This window comes from Mus caroli, unplaced genomic scaffold (assembly GCF_978045245.1).
Source record: "Mus caroli unplaced genomic scaffold, Mus_caroli_1 scaffold_1, whole genome shotgun sequence".
NCBI classification, from domain to species: Eukaryota; Metazoa; Chordata; class Mammalia; order Rodentia; family Muridae; genus Mus; species Mus caroli.
In genome coordinates this window covers 150,208,666-150,229,543 of record NW_028227256.1, presented here as the reverse complement: position 1 = coordinate 150,229,543, position 20,878 = coordinate 150,208,666, and the positions used below count along the sequence as shown (strand labels likewise).

The window sequence follows — 20,878 nt, the reverse complement described above, 5'->3', positions numbered from 1 at the left end:
CACCTCTTTGCCCACGAGATGGAACTTAATGTTAGGAACCTCAGGTGGTCTTTAATTTTGGTGTATTTTTATGCTGAAACCAATTTAGGAAGTTATTTATTCCCTTTTGGAAGGATGATGTGGGAAGTCTAGAGCAGTAACACTCCCTTTTTTGCCTTAAAACATTTATTTTGGGGCCAGAGGAATGTCCTATTGGTTAACAGCACTGGCTGCTCTTGCAGAGGACCTGGCTTCAGTTTCCAGCACCCACATGGTAGCTTATGATCATCTGTAACTCCAGTCTCAGGGGATCTGATGTCCTCTTCTGGCCTCCAAGGGCCAGATGCACATGCTGCACATACATACATGCAAGCAAAATACCCACACACATACAAATAATAAAACAAAAAGCCATTTATTTTGTTGCTGTTACTTTCGGAGAGAGAGATAAAGTTCCTTATGACCGTTTTGGATTATGTTGAAAACAGTGTCAATGATAGGAGTTGTTATAATAATCAGTTGGTTTTTTTTTTATATCAATTTAACTCCATCTTAGTCGGACCTGGGAGAGAGAATTCCATTTTATTTATTTATTTATTTTGTTACCTCTCCAGTAGAGGGCAAATGCTTGGCTTGATAACTAGAGTCTGTTTCTTCCATTGGCTTCTGTTCTTTTTGTTTGCCCTTTGGCTCCTTGCAGACCTCTTCATGACTTCCACCTCCTCCACTGGCCTGCCCGAGGGAGGTTTCTTTAAGTCTTTGACTTTGAAGGATGACAGTTGAAGCATGTTCAAGTGCCTTACCACGGTCCTGGGTTTCTGTGGGGGTGAACCCACATGAATTGGCGGTAGATCTCTGTTAGGCACCAGCATGAGGACGGCAGGAGTCCTGGGGTCCTGACCCCTTGTGGGCTGCCTCTGGGCAGGAGCAGCACTGCCTAAGGGGTGCTTTTCAAAAGCTGCCCAGGCTTCTTGGTTCTGACTCTCTTTTTGCCGGCTCAGAAGACCATCAATGAAGTAAGGCTTTGCTGCTATGATGGAGTTGATTTCATAAGCGTTATACCTGTCAGCCAGGGTTCTCCCAGCTGTAAAGGGCTGCGGAACAGTTGATCCAGAGATGTTGCTAACAAACTTTTCAAGAATAGCATGCCAAAGGCCACCACATATTGGACTCAAAGTGACCTGGGGCCATAAGCTGGCCAGGCTCTGGAGAGCCTCACGGTTCCATGCTGAGGTAGGAAACTGTTTCTCAGTATGGTAGAGCTGAGAAAAGAAAACACTAAGGGTGACTTCTGGATAGTTCATCAGGAAGTTGTACATTTTGCTGATGCAGCAGTGCTTAGCCTCATTACAAGGGGAGTTGTTGGAATACAGAATGATATGTCTGATGTTGCTGTTATGGAATATGACTGCGTCAAGGTAACCGTTCTTCTCAAATAGCATTGCTTCTGGGTGGTTGTGACTCCCGGTGCAGTTGCTAGCAAGGCCCTTTTGTATCAGGTTCTTGGAGGAACTTCTCAGCTCATAAAATGTGAGGTGTTTTGTTTGAGGGTACGTTGACCATGGGAATCCAAAAGTCTGATGAAATTCTGTGTAGGGAACTCTCGCTTCCTCGCCTGTCCGAATGTGGTAAGGGCAGTTGGTGCAACCTAGAGAAAAGCTGAGCCAGTAGTAAGGTTTGACTATTGTTCCACCTTGGGTTAGAATTTCCTCATACAGGGGCTCCATTGAGGATTGTATGATCTTCTAGCTGCAATTCTAAACAAGGAAGAGAAATTACACAGATAACTAAAGCAGGGAAAACTGAAGACAATGCATACATTTTCTAAGCACCTTCCCTTTAAGGAATTGAGCACAATTACACAATTGCTATCAAAGTGCAATTTGGCCTGAAGGTGAGACATAGGAGAAGATCACAGAGTTCACAATTCAGTTTTCCTTATTGAGGCTCTGGTAGGTGGTGGTGGGGGAGACTAAAGAGAAATGCAGAGCACAGCTTTACCTGTTTCATAGAGTCCACATCTGTAGAGCAAATGGGCTAACAGTAAGTTCTAGAAACAGACTACTACATTCAAGGCTGGGCTATTCTGCCTCCCAGCTTAGTGGTCAAAGTCCTTCAGCCGCTGGAGTCACAGCTTCCTTGTCTGCAAAGATGATCATAATCCCTGCTCAGAAGGACGTCTTGGGAGTGAATACTGTCACATATATAGTCAATGTCAGTCGCTTTACTGTGAGCCAGACACGACTCAGCCACCATTTGCTTTTAGTGGCAACAGTCCAAGCCCCCTATGGTCTTGGTGGTCCCTACGGCTATCATTTGGCTGTTGCAAAGCTCACTTGTTGTCTCTGGTGCACCTGGGCATATTTCACTTACTTACTGGTCCAGGGCACTTACTTTTCTGTGAACTCTTCTTGATCCCTTATCTCCTTTTAAGCCTAATGTTTTCCTTATTGATCTGCAGGAGTTCCTTTTTTTCTTTTTCTTTTCTTTTTCTTTTTTTTTCCTGAGACAGGGTTTCTCTTGAATTCAGAAATCTGCCTGCCTCTGCTTCCTGAGTGCTGGGATTAAAGGCGTGCGCCTCCACGCCCAGCTTCTGCAGGAGTTTCTTATGCATCAAGAATCCTATGTCTGCCCTTTCTTAAAAATGAAGATTGCAGAGATGGCTAAGAGTACTTCTCGCCTGGCAGCGGTGGCACATGCCTTTAATCCCAGCACTTGGGAGGCAGAGGCAGGCGGATTTCTGAGTTTGAGGACAGCCTGGCCTACAGAGTGAGTTCTAGGACAGCCAGGGCTACACAGAGAAACCCCGTCTCAGGAAAAAAAAAAGTACTTCTCTTCCAGAGGACCCAGGATTGGTTCCTAGTACCCAAGTGGTGGCTCACAACTGTAACTTCAGTCCCAGGGTGATGCCACCTTCTGGCCTCTTTGAGCACGAGGCATACATGTGGTACATATACATACATATAGACAAAAACACTTGTACATATAAAATAAAAATAAATACATCTTTAAAAATATTTAATCTGCTTTATAGAGGCTTTTGGTTATGTTTGTGTTTTATTTTTAATTTATTTTTATTTTATTACACAGGGTCATATAAGACCATTTTCTTTCTTTCTTTCTTTCTTTCTTTCTTTCTTTCTTTCTTTCTTTCTTTCTTTCTTTCTTTCTTTTTTGGTTTTTCGAGACAGGGTTTCTCTGTATAGCCCTGGCTGTCCTGGAACTCACTCTGTAGGCCAGGCTGGCCTCGAACTCAGAAATCTGCCTGCTTCTGCCTCCCAAGTGCTGGGATTAAAGGTGTGCGCCACCATGCCCGGCTATAAGACCATGCAAGCATATAATATACTTTGAGCATTCACCCAATATTATTATTATTATTATTATTATTATTTTTTTTTTTTTTGGTTTTTCGAGACAGGGTTTCTCTGTGTAGCACTGGCTGTCCTGGAACTCACTCTGTAGACCAGGCTGGTCTCAAACTCAGAAATCTGCCTGCCCCTGCCTCCCGAGTGCTGGGATTGAAGGCGTGCACCACCACACCCGCTCACCCAGTATTATTTAACTGTGACAAATTCTGCAGTCTCTGCGGAAGTGGTGAGTGTTTACTCTGTGATTAGTTTTTCCTGTTGTACCAAGAAAAGCCATTTTCATTAATCATGATTAAATAGTTCTCATGCTTTTTACAATATTTATTGATGACCAATAATGTTACTGGGGAAGTGCTACCATCAAGCTAGTGCTACCTCAGCCCCTTTTCAGATTCTAGGTTTTTTTTTTTTTTTTTTTTTTTTTGGTTACAGATCTGCAACAAAATCTCCCATAGCTCAGGCTGGCCTTGAAGCCGATTGTAGCCAAGAATGACTTTGAACTCCTGATGGGCTTTGAACTGCCTGAACTCCTGGCTGCCCAGGCGCTGTGACTGTAGGCCTCCATTGTCTTTCCAGGCCTTTTTTTTTTTTTTTTTTTAATTTTACTATAGAGTATCATTAAGTGGTCCCTGTTGGCCTTGAATTTATGTGGCTAAGGCTAACTAACCTTGAATTTGTAATCCTCCTGCCTCAGCCCCTGAGGTCCCAAGTAGTGGAGAATACAGATGTGCACCTCAGGTTGAGCTTAGTGTTTATGCTTTGCTGTTTATGTCTAACCCTGCCCAGACAGCCACATAGGTAAGGCAGAGAATACAAACCAGGTAAACTGGCCATTTCTTCAAAATGTAGTTTTCACTTAGACTTTACAAATGCATTTCCTTCAGTGGCCTCCCAGCTCGGCTTTACTATTGTCACTCATATGAAAACATTTTGATGTCTTCTCGGTTTGTTGTAGTTATTTTTGTTCTGTATGTTATGTGTGTACATGTGTTCAGCTATGTATACTCCTGTGGAGGGCAAAGATTGACTTTGCATATTTTTCTTTCTTTTTCTTTTTTTCTTGCTTGCTTGTTTGGTTCTCTGAGACAGGGTTTCTCTGTGTAGCCCTAGCTGTCCTGTAACTCAGTCTGTAGACCAGGCTGGCCTCGAATTCTGAAATCCACCTGCCTCTGCCTCCCAAGTGCTGTGCCACCACTGCCCGGCCACCTCCGTGAATTCACACATAAGTTTTGGGGATCCAGCAGGCACTTTACCCACTGAGCTATTTCTTCAGCAGTCTGGCTTTGAAGTTCAAATAAGCTCAGACCCTGTTTGATCAGATGGAACCTGTGAATTTCCTTCGGGAATTGTGTCCTGGGTGGCAAATGTTTAAAAGCTTCAGTGTGGCCCAGGGTGGGCTATGGCTTTGTTTATGCCCCCATTATCCAGTGGCTAGCAGCCTTGGGGCAGCTCTGGCACATGGCTTTAGACTGTAGTTTTTGTTGTTTTAATCAGCTCTCACTATGTAGTTCCTTGCTGGCCTGGCCTGGCCCCTGCCATATACACCAGGCTGGCTTTGAACTTGCAGAGGTCTGCCTGCCTCTGCCTCCTGAGTGTGGGGATTAAAGATATGTGTCACAGCTGGCCTACGTTGTAGGTCTTTGTTCATCTCTGAAGTTGCTTTAACCCAAGGATTGAGTGTTTGCCTCAGCTTCCTCCTTAGGACTACATTCCCTGATGTAACTGAATCCCTTCAAGGCTTCCTAGTCCTTAGAATTGCTTTGCTCTGGGAAGCTGGTTCGAGCCCTTGGTGAGGGACAAATGTCTTGGAACATAAGACTATTTCCTGAAAATCTTGCTTGTAAGTCCTCCCTGAACCTCCTCGGCCAAACTCATCAGTCTGCTGTCAAAGCTTGTCACGCCTAAGCCTAATTTTGTACCCTTAAGTATTGTGCCTTTCGTGTGGCTCACTGCTGAGCGACACCAAGCTCTCGACTCCCAGTTATAGTTCCAGTTTACCAGAGAAAAACGCTGTGCCACAATACAAGTGAAAAAAAGGAAGGCTTGTAAGATGATGTTGTGTGTGTAACAAATGCGCCAGAAAGACTAGCAGGGGCCCAGAGAGATGGCATGGCACAGGGTGTGTGTGTGTGTGTGTGTGTGTGTGTGTGTGTGTGAGAGAGAGAGAGAGAGAGAGAGAGAGAGAGAGAGAGAGAGAGAGAGAGAAGGCCTTGCTGTGCAAAGGAGAGGACGGGGGGTTTGGCTCTCCAGAACCAACATAAAAGCAGGGCAGCCTATTTGTAATCCTGGAGCTCAAGGGAGACAAGAGAATCCTGGGCAAGATGGCCTGCCAGACTAGCGAAAATGGCAGGCTCCGGGTTCTGTGAGAGAGCCTGTCTCAGAAAACAAAGGTGGAGAGCAGTGGAGAAAGACAGTAGAGGTCAGCCTCGGGCCTCCATGTTCCTGTACGCACAGATGCAGACACACTCCACCACGTGCTCACACAGTATGAACAGGTACACACATGGGCACACATGCTCAACACACGCACTTGGAACAGTGATGGAACAGTGATGCCCCCCAGCAATCGGAAGACCAACTGGTACAGGTGAGGTTTTCTCCTTTATGTATCAGTGTTTTGTTCCACAGAAGATAGGGAAAGTACCGTGAGGGCCTTTTCTGCCTTTGTTATTATTTTTTAAGCTGATGTGTGGAACTAAGCATATGTGACCTGTAACTGCCATGAGGAAATCATGAGGTCCTTAGTCTTTTACAATAAAGGCAGCAATGTGAACCTCTTTGCTTTCCCAAAATATCCTTATTTCTCCCCTCTCCTGCCTGGGTTCCAGCCTTAGGCAGACACGGCGCGTGACTGTCTGAAAAGTGATCTTTATGACCAATGGCCTTGGTATAAACGAGGGTGCCCTGGAGTCCCATTTTTCTTAATGCCTTTTCTGTGACAACTATCTGAGGTTCTATACTGGAGCTTTCTCTTTTTCTAGTCTTCCTGGGCTGTCCTTTCGCCAGCCTGCTCTGAGGGAGAGAGCACCACTCCCTTTAAGCTTTTATAGAACTCAGGGTTTATTGTATGAATTCGTTATTGCTTAGTTTTATGTCGATTATTTCTATGGTCAGTCACCTATCCAGGTGTCTCAGGGCTACCTCAGCAGCCTGCACTGGCTCACAAGCCAAGTGGGTTCTGGCTTGTGTCCCTGGCTACTTGTGTCACTACTGCCCCCCCTCCCTGCCCCCATCATTTTTGCCTGTATTTGGTACATATATGTTGCCCTCTGAAGAGCAAGCAGATTTGTCGGTAGTAAGCATGAGAGATGTGGGGAGCCCAGCTTGCTGAAGGACATCTTTCATAGACAGTGGTGAGTGGCCCTGGCCTGGCTGAGGGAGGACACACTTCCTCCGTTTAACACAAACGCACACACAACGAGGACAGACTGCTCCTGCTTCAGCGGGGAGTGCTGCTAAGGCACAGTTCGCGCTGGAGTAGTTGGAGAGTGGAGTTTGCCCTTCCCAATCCGTGTGCAATCTGCTCAGAGCTAAAAACAACTGTTAGCGGTTTATAATTACCATCTTTGTCTCCAGGCTTGGCTCACACTGCAGGTGTTAGAGGCACTGGTCCATGTTCTTTGTCTTCTTAAAGTCCCATGCCTTGCTTCATGTAGATTCAGAGGGCACCTATGCCATCAAGACTCGTCTCTGATACCACAGCAGGACTCCTTTTCTGTTTCTATTAGTTCTTTTAATTTTTTCTGGTCCAGGTTAGTCCTTGCTGAGGTGTGGCTGCCTCTAAGAACACTGTTGAATTGGTGCCATGGCAACGTTTGAAAAGTAGCTACTGCTAGGATACGGCTCTGACACTTATTACTTTATTTGCATATCAAACCACCTGTTCCAAAGATGAAAATATACATGTCTGCATACTTATTCCAGCCCGGATAAAAGGGTGATATCTGGTTAAGTACATGCGTTGAGTATTTTTCCCCTTGTGACTGTAAGAATAAAACCTCAGGTCGTCTTCTCAGCATCTCTTTCACATGTAGACTAGAATCCAGGCTTAGTGTGTGGATAAGGTTTGGGACTCTCTTGTCTGTGCAGTAGCCAGGGAGATCTGCCTTTCTGTGACACTGAGCTGAAGTGGCTTCAGCTAGAGATGAAGGAGAGCAAGTTTGGACCATCAGACCCTAAGTCCACAAAGGGACCTTTATCTATCTATCTATCTATCTATCTATTTATTTATTTTTGGTAACATTTTAAGAAAAGATTTATTTTATATGAGAGTTTTGCCCTCCTTATTTGTATATGAATGCAGCACCCGAGGAAACTAGAAGAGTATGTCTGAGCTCCTGGAGCTGGAGTTACAAACGGTGGCGAGCCACCACCTGGGTGGTGGGAACTGGACCCAGGTCCTGTGCAAGAGCAAACGTGCTTGTAACTGCTGAGCCATCTTCCCAGCCCCAGAGGGAGTGTTTGACTCTGTCTAAACACAAGTCATGGGAAGTGACAGCTCTTTCCTTCCTCTCAGAAGTTCCCTGGGGAACCCATGCTACCTGTATGCATGGCTCCCTTCAGGTGAAGACATGCGTTGCTTTTGGTGCAGCCCTGCCTTTCTCTTTTCATCCTTTCTCACTCTCTCACTGGCCTCATCTTCCTGCTCCCCGTTCTCAGACTCAGGACACTGCTCGTTGTGATCTCTTGTTCTTCCTCAGGCTACTTGAATGAGTAAGTGCGGACTCGCTGTGTAGTCTATTAGTTACTAGGAACAGCTTTTAAGCATAAGCTCTGATTCCGCAGGGAGAACGGGCTCCCAGAAGCACCTCCTGTCTGCTGGTTTTGGTGTTACTTCCGTGTTGTGCTTCCGCTGTCAGACTCTGGTGGCCGTCGTCAGCAGTCCTCTCCCAGCCACGGGGCTCCCTGGAGGCTGGCTGTGTTCTCTTGGGCTCTGTGTTTCTCAGGGTCTCACCCTTCCTACCTTTTGCCTGAATCACGCCCTTCTTGGTTTTGCTGTTGTGTCCAGAACATCTCCTCTCAGAATTTACACGTGACTGAAAGTTGATTCTCATAGCTCATCTTCTGCTTAGTTCTAACAGTGATACTCCACTATACAGTATTATATATGAAGTTGTGTGTGTGTGTGTGAGGTATATGCCTTTATTCCTAGTAGTTAGGGAACAGAATAAAGTTTGGCAGATCTCTGTGAGTTTGAGGCGAGCTTTGTATTGAGTTCTAGGCTAGCCAGGGCTAGTAAGAGCTTATCTATTTTTTTTAGTAAATCTAAAAAAATGTGGTAGTTTTATAAGCTCTTGAGATATTATATAATAAAAAAAGGACTTGACATGCCATAGGTCTAGTCAAGCAGGAAAAGGAGGAAACAAGCCCCACAGACTTGTTGGTCATCCTGTGTGTGGCATGCAACTTCAGTGGTGGCTTAGATACTCACTAAATCATGTCCTAAAGAATGTTAAACCAGAAGCAGCAGCAAACATGCACCTGTAATATCATCCACTTGTGTAGTTGGGTGGTTTTAGGAAGCTCAATGATATTTAAAATGTATATTAAATTTCTAATTATCACATAACAATGGAAGATACTTATGTGTAATGATTAGGCTAACTGGTATAACCATCTTAGTTAGGGTTTTACTGCTGTGAACAGACACCATGACCAAGGCAACTCTTATATAAGGACAACATTTAATTGGGGCTGGCTTAGAGGTTCAGAGGTTCAGTCTAGTATCATCAAGGTGGGAGTATGGCAGCATCCAGGCAGGCATGGCGCAGGAGGAGCTGAGAGTTCTACATCTTCATCTGAAGGCTGCTATCAGAATACTGACTTCCAGGCAGCTAGGACTAGGGTATCAAAGCCCATGCCCACAATGACACACCTATTCCAACAAGGCTACATCTCCTAATAGTGCCACTCCCTGGGCCAAACATATATAAACCATCACACTATCACTTCAGATATCTATTATTTCTTGGTGTTGGGAACATTTGAAGTCTTCACATGCTTTTGCAGCACACAATTAACTGTGGAATGTTAGAGGTTGTCCTTTTATCTCGTCGGACCGGACCCTGTACCTTGCCAGTCTCCTCACTACACTCCTTTCCTCTCGCTTCCCAGACTTTAGTGAGTATTCAGGTGTCCTTGCATCTTCAGAGGACAGCCTTGGGTGTGGCCTGCCTTGCTTGAGAAAGGACTTCAGTGTTTACTGCCACCATCTCTGGGTTTGCTGGCCTTAGAGCTTTCTGTGATTCCCCTGCCTCTGCCTCCGATGTCTCGGAGGACATGCTGGATACGGATGCTTGCGCTGCTGCATCTGGCTTTTATGTGGATTCTAACGATAGCCCTGAAGTTTATTTGTCCAAAGGAAACAAACACCGCCACCAGCAGCAGCAAAAGAAAGCTCTGCCCATAGTTCTGAAGAAGAACTTTGCTGGTGGATGCTTAGCAGGAGGGAGAAGCTTCTGTCTCAGTCCACCTCCCTGTTTCATAATATTTCTGTTGTGTTTTTAAAGATTTATTTTCCTTATAATGAGTGCACTGTCACTGTCTTTGGACACATCAGAAGAGGGCATCAGATCTCATTACGGATGGTTGTGAGCCACCATGTGGTTGCTGGGAATTGAACTCAGGACCTCTGGTGCTCTTTTTGGGTGACAGAGTAATTTATATTTTATCGCTCCTGTTATTAACTTTTATTAGAGTACATCGTATTTAATGAATTACATACTCTATTTTGTGTTGCAGTTTGGTATAACCTCTCAATGCTCAAACCTACATAGTAAGTCACTGGGGAAACGGGACTTGGATTTAAAAAGCAAGCCTGAGGTGAAGAAAGGCAGAGGACTCAGGAGGCTTTCTGGAGCTTGCCAGGTAGTTTGATGGAAGAGAGAGAAAGGAGAGGGTGAGCAGAAAGGAAAAGAAGACAGAAAAGCCAGGATGCTGGGCATGGTGGTCCAGGCCTGTGAGCCCAGCACTAGGAACACAAAGGCAAGAGGATCAGGAGGAGTTCTGGATTATCATTGCTTATGTAGGCAGTTCTAGGCCAACCTGGGCTACACAAGACCTTATCTCAAAGAGGGGTGGGAGGAGCAAAAGATGGATCTTCTCATTTGAATTTGTAGATAAAATGGCCACAGGGTGGCAGCACAGTCCAAACTCCGGGACTGGTTGGCGGACTTTTCTTAACCACACTTTAGCATTCTTCTCTCATTGTCAAGGAACAGCAAACAGCAAATGCTCCGGATTAAAGGTGACTTCCCTGAGAGAAGGGTAGGGAAAGGTGCCACCATGGCCTCTGCACAGTACGCTCCAAAGAAGGCTTCAAACTGGCAGGACTCACTTAAAATTCCAACCATAAATACAGCTAAACTAGATCTAAAACACAATCATTCTTAAATGTAATACAAATTATTTTATGAAAGAACAAAATGGCAAATAAAACATAAGACCATTTTTCTACAATCAGTCCAACTGATCTGTACATTAAAAAAAAATGAGTGCTTAATAAATGTAAGCAGAATGCTTGCCTGTTTTTTGGCACTGAGACTTGACCCCACAGCCTTGGGTGTGTGAGGTGAGCGCTCCACCTCGGAACCGTGGGCCCAGCCCTGGCTTTGCCTTGGTCGTGTGTCCTTCTGTTGTTTAGCTGAGAAATGGCCACTAAGACCTGTGTGGTCAGGATTATACCCTAGGTTTCTCCCAGGCGTTTTAGTTTCCAGTCCCAGTAGCTAGATCTTTAATCCATTTTAAGATTGTGTGTGTGTGTGTGTGCAATGTGGGACAGAGCTCCAGTTTCAGCCTGTAGCTTGTGGATAATCCAGTTTTCCCAGTAACATTTGTTGACTAGAGTGGCACCTCCCACTCTGGTGGTGTAGTGAGCACACGTGCACACACACACACACACACACGTGATGCACATCATGGTGAGTGTGTGGAGGTCAGAGGGCAGTTGGTTAGATGGTAGTGGGTTCTCTCCTTTTTCTTGTTTCATCAGGGTCTCAGGTTATCTCTGCTTCTGCGCTGCATGCGTGTTCCAGGCTAGCTGCCTCACGAGCTTCTGTGTGAGTCTCCTGTCTCCACTTCTCATCTTAGAATAGGGATGTGGGACTACAGATGTGGAACATTGCATCTGTAATGTGCTGAGAATTGACCTGGCCTCTGCAGGTTTGCTTGGCTAGCAGTTTTAGTCTACTGTGATGTCTTTCTGGTCCTTAAACTCTATATTTACTGTTCTATGTACACATATTTTATAAACACTTTGTATTAGCGTGTTCATTTTCAAAGTCTTTATTGTGACCAACTGGCTTGCTTTATCTGCTTAGTCTGTGTTGAATCAGTGTCAGCACTAGTTAGAGGACATAATGTAGCTAACCTGTTGATATATTTTTGTTGAAAAGCATCATAACAAAGAAAACCAGTCAAAGAGGTGTTGATAGACACACAGGAAGACATTTTAGAGCCGTCTCACAAGTTAAGGGTACCAATTCTAAACATTCACTTGAAATGGTCCAAGATGTGTTCTCAGAATTCATCACCAATCCTTTACCCATGATCTATTCTAACACTTTATCCCAATCACATCCATTTAATTGAAATCTTATGCTAATAAAAGTGATGGCTAGGTTTCAACAAATATCCTATATACTGGTCCTTTATTGTACAGAATACAATACCGAATATTTTATGAATTTTATTAAATATTTGATAATCACTTTTTGCTGATGTGCTGTCAAAGTCATTAGCTGCTCCACTGGTAATAGTTGTTAAATTATGCAACATGACAAATGTATATTTTTTCCAAATCTTCATATTTATTTATTTTGTCTTTTCATCAGCTGCTGAAAAACAGATTATATTTTCTATTTCCTGCATCCTTGGAAATACTAATATTTATTGTTCTACTGAAGATCTTATACATCGGGGAGAATCTGCCTGCCCACTACTGTCTTTGAGAAGTTAGAGAGCTTGGTGTAGTGGCGCACACCTTTAATTCTAGCACTCAGGAGCTGAGGCAGGTGGATTTCTGTAAGTTTGAGGCCAGCCTAGTCTACATAGTTAATTCTAGGACAGCCAGGGCTACATAATGCGTATCTGTCTTGAGAAAGCAAAAAACAGAAACAAAACAAAACAAAACAACAACAACCAGTTAGGCTACTTGTAGCTGTAAAGGGCCTTCCCAGCATGTGCTAGGCCCTGGATGCCATCCTGTGTGTTGCCCCCACCTGCCAAGCCCACCAAACCAAATAATGACCTTGGGCCCTTATGATTGGCTTTTATACTGCAAAAGTCCTGAGCTATCCCTCTGTATTGAGATGTCTAAAAGTACTTACAGCAGTTACTACCCCATATAGAATATTCCCATAGATAACCGTCATACCTTAACAGCATAAACCACAGCTGTTTGTGACCAACTATGTTGAGGTATAGTTTATTTATAATAAAATGTACCCATATTAAATACATAACTTAATGAATCGGAACAAAATGTGTACATTTATGTTATCATAAAAATACAGGAAGTTTCTCTGTACTCCAAATTTCCTCTTCCTCATCAGTCACCCTCCCACATAATACAGAGCCCCCTTGACTTACGAGGTTCCATCTTAATGCACCCATGGTACAGTGTACTTTGAAAGCATCATAGGGCAAATTTCTCTATTAACCAGCTTAACACCCTCCCATGGCAGTGCGTGCCCTGCCCACTTGTCTTGTGATGGTTGATGACAGGTGGGGTGGAGGTGGTGGGAGGTGAGCTTCCCCAGACAGAAGCTGCATGCCCCTAGCCCAGAAAGGGATTAAGTCTCAAAACTTGAAGTATTATTTCTACGGAATCACGTTTATGTCTTTGTAAAGTTAAAAGAGATACCCAGTTGAACCCTTGTAAGCTCGAGACTGTCCATGGAGTCCCACACTTTGGACTCTGGCTTCCTTTGCTTATTGAGGTCATTGATGTGATTGTGCTGACCGCTTTGCTTTTAAATTTAATGAGTGTCTTTTAGAGTGCTTGGAGCTGCATGACAAATTTGAGAGTGCAGAGAATTCCTCATACCTTCCTCATTGTCAACACCCCACAGCATAGTGCTGGATTTGTGAGGAGTCTTGAGTCTCTATTGACAAGCTTATTACCCAAACCCCACAGTTTACCTCGGCGCCCACTCTTAGTGGGACACATGCTAGGTGTTTTTACCAGTGTACAGTGGTATGTGTCAACTGTTGTAATGTCCTGCAGAATGGTTTCACAGCCCTGAAAGTGTTTTATGTGTTGGTTACACAACCTTTCCTCCTCTGAACACTACTAGCCGCCATTGCCATTGCAAAGCTGTGGTAACTGTTTTACTGGTTTACTGTTTGTTTTTTTTTTTTTTTTTTTTTTTGGTGTCTCTTAGTTCTTTTATCTTTCAAGAAAGTTACGTAGTTGGGATCATAATGTAGGTATCCAGATGGCTTTTCCCACTTAGTGTACCTTTGGGGTTCGGCATGTCTTGATACTTCTTTTGTTTGTGCTAAATAATAACACATTATCCTAATTGCCCAATTTGTCCATTCTTGAATAGAAGGACATCATGGTTGCTTCCAATTTGGTGTAGTTTTGAGTAAAGCTGCCCTATTTCTCCTTATGCAGGCTTTTGAGGATGTACGTTTTCAATTCCTTTTGGTAAATACTAGGGAGCATGGCTGATGGATGGCCCATGTGAAATTCTTTAAATTTTAACAGAGATTTAGGCCTTCTTTGTGTGTGTGTGTGTGTTTGCCTACATGGTGGATGTATATGTACTGTGTGGGCCTAGTGCCCATGGAGGCCAGAAGAGGGTGACAGATCTCCCTGGTCCTGAAGTTACAAATGGCTGTGAATTGCCATGTAGTGCTAGGAGCTGAATCCAGGTCCTCTGCCATAGCATTAAGTATTCTTTTGTTTTGTTTTGTTTTGTTTTGTTTTGTTTTGTTTTGTTTTGTTTTTGAGACAGGGTTTCTTGGTGTGTAGCCCTGGCTATCCTGGAATTTTGTGTATAGACAAGGCTGTTCTTTTCTTTTCTTTTCTTTTCTTTTCTTTTCTTTTCTTTTCTTTATTGATTGATTGATTGGTTGATTGATTGCAGAAAGTGGCTATCATAAGCTCTTTACTTACAGGTGGGTGCTTTTTTGTTTGTTTGTTTGTTTTCAATTTTTATTAGATATTTTCTTCATTTACATTTCAAATGCTATCCCGAAAGTCCCTTATAACCTCCCCCTGCCCTGCTCCCCTACCCACCCACTCCCACTTCTTTGCCCTGGCATTCCCCTGTACTGGGGCATATAAAGTTTGCAATACCAAGGGGCCTCTCTTTCCAGTGATGGCCTACTAGGCCATCTTCTGCTACATATGCAGCTAGAGACATGAGCTCTGGGGTTACTGGTTAGTTCATATTGTTGTTCAATCTATAGGGTTGCAGACCCCTTCAGCTCCTTGGGTACTTTCTCTAGCTCCTTCATTGGAGGCCCTGTGTTCCATCCAATTGATGACTGTGAGCATCCACTTCTGTATTTGCCAGGTATTGGCATAGCCTCACAAGAGACAGCTATATCAGGGTTTGTCAGCAAAATCTTGCTGGCATATGCAATAGTGTCTGGGTTTGGTGGCTGATTATGTGATGGATCCCCAGGTGGGGCAGTCTCTGGATGGTCTATCCTTTTGATAGACAAGGCTGTTCTTAAACTCAGAGATCTATTTGCCTCTGCCTCCTGAGTGCTGGGATCAAAGGTGTGCACCATTACCACGGGCTGACTTTGTTTAATTTAATAACTAATTACGACATCTTCCTTCTGGCTGGATGCTTCTGCAGGTGCATCAGCACCGAACATGAGCTCTTGTTCCATATCCTCATCAGTATTTGATGTCAGTGCTTTGGATTTTACCTCTTTTTTTCCCCCCTCTAAATTTATTTATTTATTTATTTATTTAATGTATTTGAGTACACTATAGCTGTCTTCGGACACACCAGAAGAGGGCATCAGATCTTATTACAGATGATTGTGAGCCATCATGTGGTTGCTGGGAGTTGAACTCAAGACCTCTGGAAAAGCAGTCAGTGTACTTAACCACTGAGCCATCCCTCCAGCCCTAGAGTTTTGGCTCTTAATAGACATGTTTCATCGATGCTCCCATGTGAATTTCAACACTGTCAGAAGACAGTGGACGTTTGTCAATATGCTCATTTGAGTCTGAGTATCTTCTGTAGCATGATGCCCGTCTAGACCTTGTGTTCATTTTCTTGTAAGGCTTTAAGAGTGCTTCATATTTTGTGAATAGCAGTTCTTTGTGATATGGATCTTGCTCATATTTTTTCCTATTCTTTGGCTTGTATTCTCATTCATTCCCTTGATGTTGACTTTCCTAGAGCAAAAGTTTTAAGTTTTATTATTTTATTGATATCTAACTTGACAACTATTTCTTTTATGGATTGTGCCTTTAATGTTGTATCCATAACATTCTCATTGTTTCCAGGGTTACTTAATTTTATCCTGTGTTGTCTTCTTAGAATGTCATAGTTTTCTATCTACACTGACTTCTGCTGTACACTTAAGATCTTTGTCTCCATGATGTTGATATTCATTTTCAGGATTACTTGTTGAAAAGACTATCTTTGCTCCATTTATTGCTTGTCTGAAACAGAACCTGAAATGCATTCCCAGCATCTCCCATTATCAATGCACAGAATTTCCACTGTGTTGTTATCAGTGTAGGAGAAATGAAGATTGTGATGTGTGCCTGAAAGTAAGCAGGGGAGGGGGTAAGGGGGTACCAGACTAACCCTCCTCACACTGACTTGCAAAGAGCTTTGTTTAACTCATCTGAAGCTCTTCTTTGTTCAGGAAGATAGAGAATAGCCAATAGGGCTTTGACAGCTCCATTCTCCAGGCCTCCTGCGTGACAAGGTTCAGACCACTGGCCAGCTTTTCAGCAGTCTCTGGAGTCAGGGGTGGCTTTTGCTTGCCGTCCGCAAGTATGTTAACAGTAGTATCCTTGGACAGGGGTAAGTTGTCTCAGGCAGTTGCTGGACTGCAGGCTAGAAATACATCTGTTTTTAGATAACACAGCTGCCATAGTCTGTCTTGTGCCTTGTGCCCTGCAGTATCAAAAAGCCCAAGTGTACAGCTGTCGACCAATTGTGACTGTGACTGTGACTGTGTGGTTATTAAAGTCAGTCGGTACAGGTTGGATGGTTAGCTGTTGTATCAGGAAACATGTTTGACCAGCAATGTCACCACCTACCACAGTGCACTTAATTGTTTCCAGTACTGAAATGGTTTGTATTCATTTCACATTTGGTACTGACCTCAGCAACTCAATAGCAGGTTTTCAAATTGGAGAGTGGCAATCCTCTGATTTCTTTCATTTCTTTTGGTATAGAGTTGGCTATTTGGTCTTTTGACTTTCCATATGAACTCAGAAATTTCATTTTGGGTGTGTATGTGTATTTGTGTGCACTGAGGTCAGAGGACAACTTGTAGGAACCAGTTGGTCTTTCTATCACATGGGTCCGGGGACTCAAACTCAGGTTGCCATGTTTGGTAGCAATTCCATTACTTACAGAGCCATCGCACCAGCCCTCCATTCAAACTTTTGAGTGAGTTTGCCAAAATCTGCAAAACCTCTTCCTGAGATTTAGATTGGGATTTCATGGACTTTGTAGAGCAGGCTGGGAAGAACTGACACCTGACAATAATGAGCAAATACTCATATCAAGAGCAGGAAATGTCTCAACACTTATTAGTTCTTAGTATCTTTCATCAAGGTTAGTTTTCCTCATATAGATCATGTATAAACTTTATCAGATTTGATATAGCTATTCATTTATGGGGAAACTAATATACCTGGTGATATGGTTTTTAACTTTTTTTTTCAAGACAAGGATTCTGTCCTGGAACTCACTCTATAAATCAGGCTGGCCTCAAACTCAGAAATCTGCCTGTCTCTGCCTCCTAGTTTTTTTAATTTTTAATTTTTGTGTTTTCATTGCTGATATATATTTAGGGGGGAAGTTGACTTTTTTGTTTTGTTTTGTTTTGTTTTTTCGAGACAGGGTTTCTCTGTATAGCCCTGGCTGTCCTGGAACTCACTTTGTAGACCAGGCTGGCCTCAAACTCAAAAATCCACCTGCCTTTGCCTCCCAAGTGCTGGGATTAAAGGCGTGCACCACCACTGCCTGGCAAAAATGACTTTTGCATATTAACCATATTAGCTTTTTATCCTTTAACTTATGTGTCACTTGTTATTTTCAGAAGTTTTTTAAAAATTATTTTGGATTTTTTACATGAATAGTTATGTTACGTGCTGGCTAGTTTTATGTGAATTTGATTCAAGCTAGAATTATTTGAAATGGGGTAACCTCTAGTGAGGAAATGCCTCCATAAGAACTGGCTGTAAGGCAGTTTCTTAATTAGTGACTGGTGGGGAAAGGGCTCAGCCCACTGTGGGTGGGGCCATGGGGTCCTGGGTTGTAGAAGAGAGTAGGCTGAGCAAGCCACGATGAGTAAACCATTGAGCAGCACCCCTCTATGGCCTTTGCATCAGCTCCTGCCTCCAGGTTCCAGCCTGGATTGAGTTCCTGGCCTGATGTCCTTCAGTGATGGACTATGATATAGAATGAGTCAAATAAACCCTTTCCTCCCCAACATGCTTTTGGTCACGATGTTTCATCATAGCGCTAGTAGCCCTAACTAACATAGTTACCTATAAACAAAGGGGGTTGTTATTACTTCTTCCCCATTCCTTATACTTTTTATAGTACTTACTTGTTCTATTGTATTAACCTGGATTTTTAACATAATCCTAAAAAACTCGATGGCTAGGGAGACATCCTGATCTTAGTGAGAATGCTGTGAGTTCTCTCCACGATGTGTGGTATTTGCTATAAGTTTCTGTAGATGTTCTTTTCCAAGTTGAGGAAGTTCCTCTTCATTCCTAGTTTTCAGAGTGCCTTAAAAGTTGTTTTTAGATTTAGTATCTATGTAGACCAGATATGATGCTTGGTACCCATGGAAGAAGAAGGCATCAGATTCCTTGGAACCAGAGCTGTGGATGGCTGTGAGCCACCCTTTGGGTGCTGAGACTCAAGTCCAAGTTCTTTACCTAAGTGAATAGTGCTCTTAACTACTAAGCCGTTTCTCCAGCCTCACTTTTTTTTTTTTTTTTTTTTTTTTTTGGTTTTTCGAGACAGGGTTTCTCTGTGTAGCCCTGGCTGCCCTGGAACTCACTCTGTAGACCAGGCTGGCCTCGAACTCAGAAATTCGCCTGCCTCTGCCTCCCAAGTGCTGGGATTAAAGGCGTGCGCCACCACACCCAGCGCCTCACTTTTTTTTTTTTTAAATTAAATATCATGAGTGTGTAGTGTTGGATTTTGTCAATATTTTTTATGCAACTGTTGATATGCTCAAATGGTTTTTCTTTTGAACTTACATGACTTTGTTGAGAAAAGATTAGGACATTGGGTTGAAGTCAATAGAAAGCCTTTATTAGCTCTCCGTCAATGACATTGAATGTTTAGAATCCAAGTGCCACCTTGAGCTTGTCTCACTTAGGTGGACTTTTAAGCACAAAACCCCACATTTTTGGTTAACATACCTTAGTTATCAAGAACAGTTAGCCAGAAGCGGATTGTAGAAGCCAAAAAGCAAGGTCAGTGCATTTACATATAGACTTTCCCAGGAGGATGGCCTTTGATTGATTACGCCTTTGTTCTTCTTCTTGGCGGGTGGTGCTCATGTCTACATACTGAATTTCAAGGCCTGTGGTACATCGATTGCGGTGTCAGTTGTGTTAAGGTAGGGGGCCTGTTACAACTTAACATTACTTGTGCTTAGTAATATGCATGTTTGAATCCCAAACCAATATTTATACCCTTTCTTAGACATTACACTTTTGTCTTTGCTTCAAAACACAAACACAAAACAAAACAAAGTACCTCCTTATCTTCTTCATTACCTCTACCAACAGACGCCTTCTAGATGGCCCAAATATTACTCTCAGTGCAATATTTATTTATATTATTTTCTATTTCCATGTTCTTGATTCTAGAATTTTCCTGTTCTTGATTTTAGAATTTTTTTCTTCCCTGTTGGCTCAGTTGTACATTTAGAATCTTTGTTATATTTCATCTAACAAGCTAGCTTGTTCTGTTCACTGGAAATAGAAGTGCTGCCGGGATGTAACTGTACCCTTTTGGCCCCAACCTGAGTTGTCATCACCTATTGCTGACGCCTGGCTGAAGCCAGTGTGGACATGCTTGACCTGATGTGCTCAGTTCACTAGTGCGGCCCTGGAAAACAGGCCCCAGAGCACGCGTGTGTCCACAGCCGGGACCTGGGCTGCTTTGTCTTCATCTCACTCCAGCTGCAATATATTCCCAAGGTCCCAGCATGCTTTGCATTCCAACCCACCTGAATTATGTCAACCTCGGTTCTTCTGTTTCCAAGACTCTGTCTTCACGGACTTGCCAAGTTCAAGTCTGGTTTCCGCTTACTCTCTGCACTCAGCCTTCCAAAACACAGCATCCTGCCCCAATTGGAGAGCTTGTGGCATAGTCCACAGCAATGGAGGAACGAGTCCAGCAACAGCTCAGAGATCTAGAATGTGGGGATGGTCCAGAGAAGCTTCTAATTTTCCATTTTATTAAAGAAATGAACTTACTCAGTATGCAAATCCAAAGGCTTTCTATGAAATGCTGATGGCATTTGTGCCTGCAGTATTGCTTGAAGGCACATTCTAACTTAGGTGGGGAGTTTCTAGCTGAGGGTGACTTTTGACTTGCTCAGTTGATGAGAAGCAATGGCCCTGCATTCTAGTCCACAGCATCCTTTCTCTTGGAGGCCTTGGAAGGAAGGTGATTTTGGTGCAAAGCATCCAGAGGACGCTTGGTGGTTTGATGGATCATTTACCTCAGTGTGAACTTCTGCTTTTAGGAAACTCTGACAAGGTCACGACTGGAGTTGGTTTCCCTCAGAGGGCAGCCCCTGGGGTTTTGCTGATGTGTTAGTGTTTGGTTAGGAACACAGCTTTGAGGATTTTAACAAGTATCTGGTGTCATGAGCATGCTGCGGACTGGCAGTGAACCCACAGGAGCAGTGGCTTACACTGGTGGCCAGCAGTCTAATGACAGCTTTCATCTGTCACGTGATCCTTATGGGCTCATTAGTGCAAGTTTTCCTTCAATCATCCTCTCCTTATTTGGGTTTTGGTTCTTACTTCTTTAACTTTCTTGGTAGTATCTTCAAAGGGAGTTAGGAGGCTGTCCCAGGAGCTGCCCTTGAAGATTGTTGCAATATGTATACCTGTCAAAAAGAGTTGACCAAGGCCTGTGGAGAGCTATGTCACTCATTAGGTCCTAAGCAGTGCCAGCTCTGCTCTGATCCTTCCAGAAGCCATCAGAGTGGATTGTAGACTCACAGTGATTTGCCATCTTCCCTCCTCTCATTTACTCACATGGGACACCCAGAAATCATGGACTCTGGCTGAATCCAGCTTATGTTTGCGTGGATGAAAGAGAAACCCTAATTTC

The 20,878-nt window shown here is 43.5% G+C and overlaps 2 protein-coding genes across 5 annotated transcripts in view; one reads left to right on the top strand and one right to left on the bottom strand.

Moving 5' to 3' along the window:
* The window catches only part of Rgl1 (ral guanine nucleotide dissociation stimulator like 1), a 250,090-nt gene that overhangs the window by 13,429 nt on the left and 215,783 nt on the right, over positions 1-20,878 (top strand). The gene's annotated exons all lie outside the window — the stretch shown is intronic.
* On the bottom strand, positions 400-7,116 carry Apobec4 (apolipoprotein B mRNA editing enzyme catalytic polypeptide like 4). The gene is made up of 2 exons (XM_021176246.2): positions 6,909-7,116; positions 400-1,736 (listed from the first exon to the last, which is right to left on the bottom strand). The coding sequence occupies exon 2, from the start codon at positions 1,704-1,706 to the stop codon at positions 582-584; it is 1,125 nt and encodes a 374-aa protein (XP_021031905.1). The 5' UTR covers positions 1,707-1,736; positions 6,909-7,116; the 3' UTR covers positions 400-581.

Coding starts and splice junctions, on each gene's coding strand:
- Apobec4 (XM_021176246.2), bottom strand. CDS start 1,706: ATGGAGCCCCTGTATGAGGAAATTCTAACCCAAGGTGGAACAATAGTC.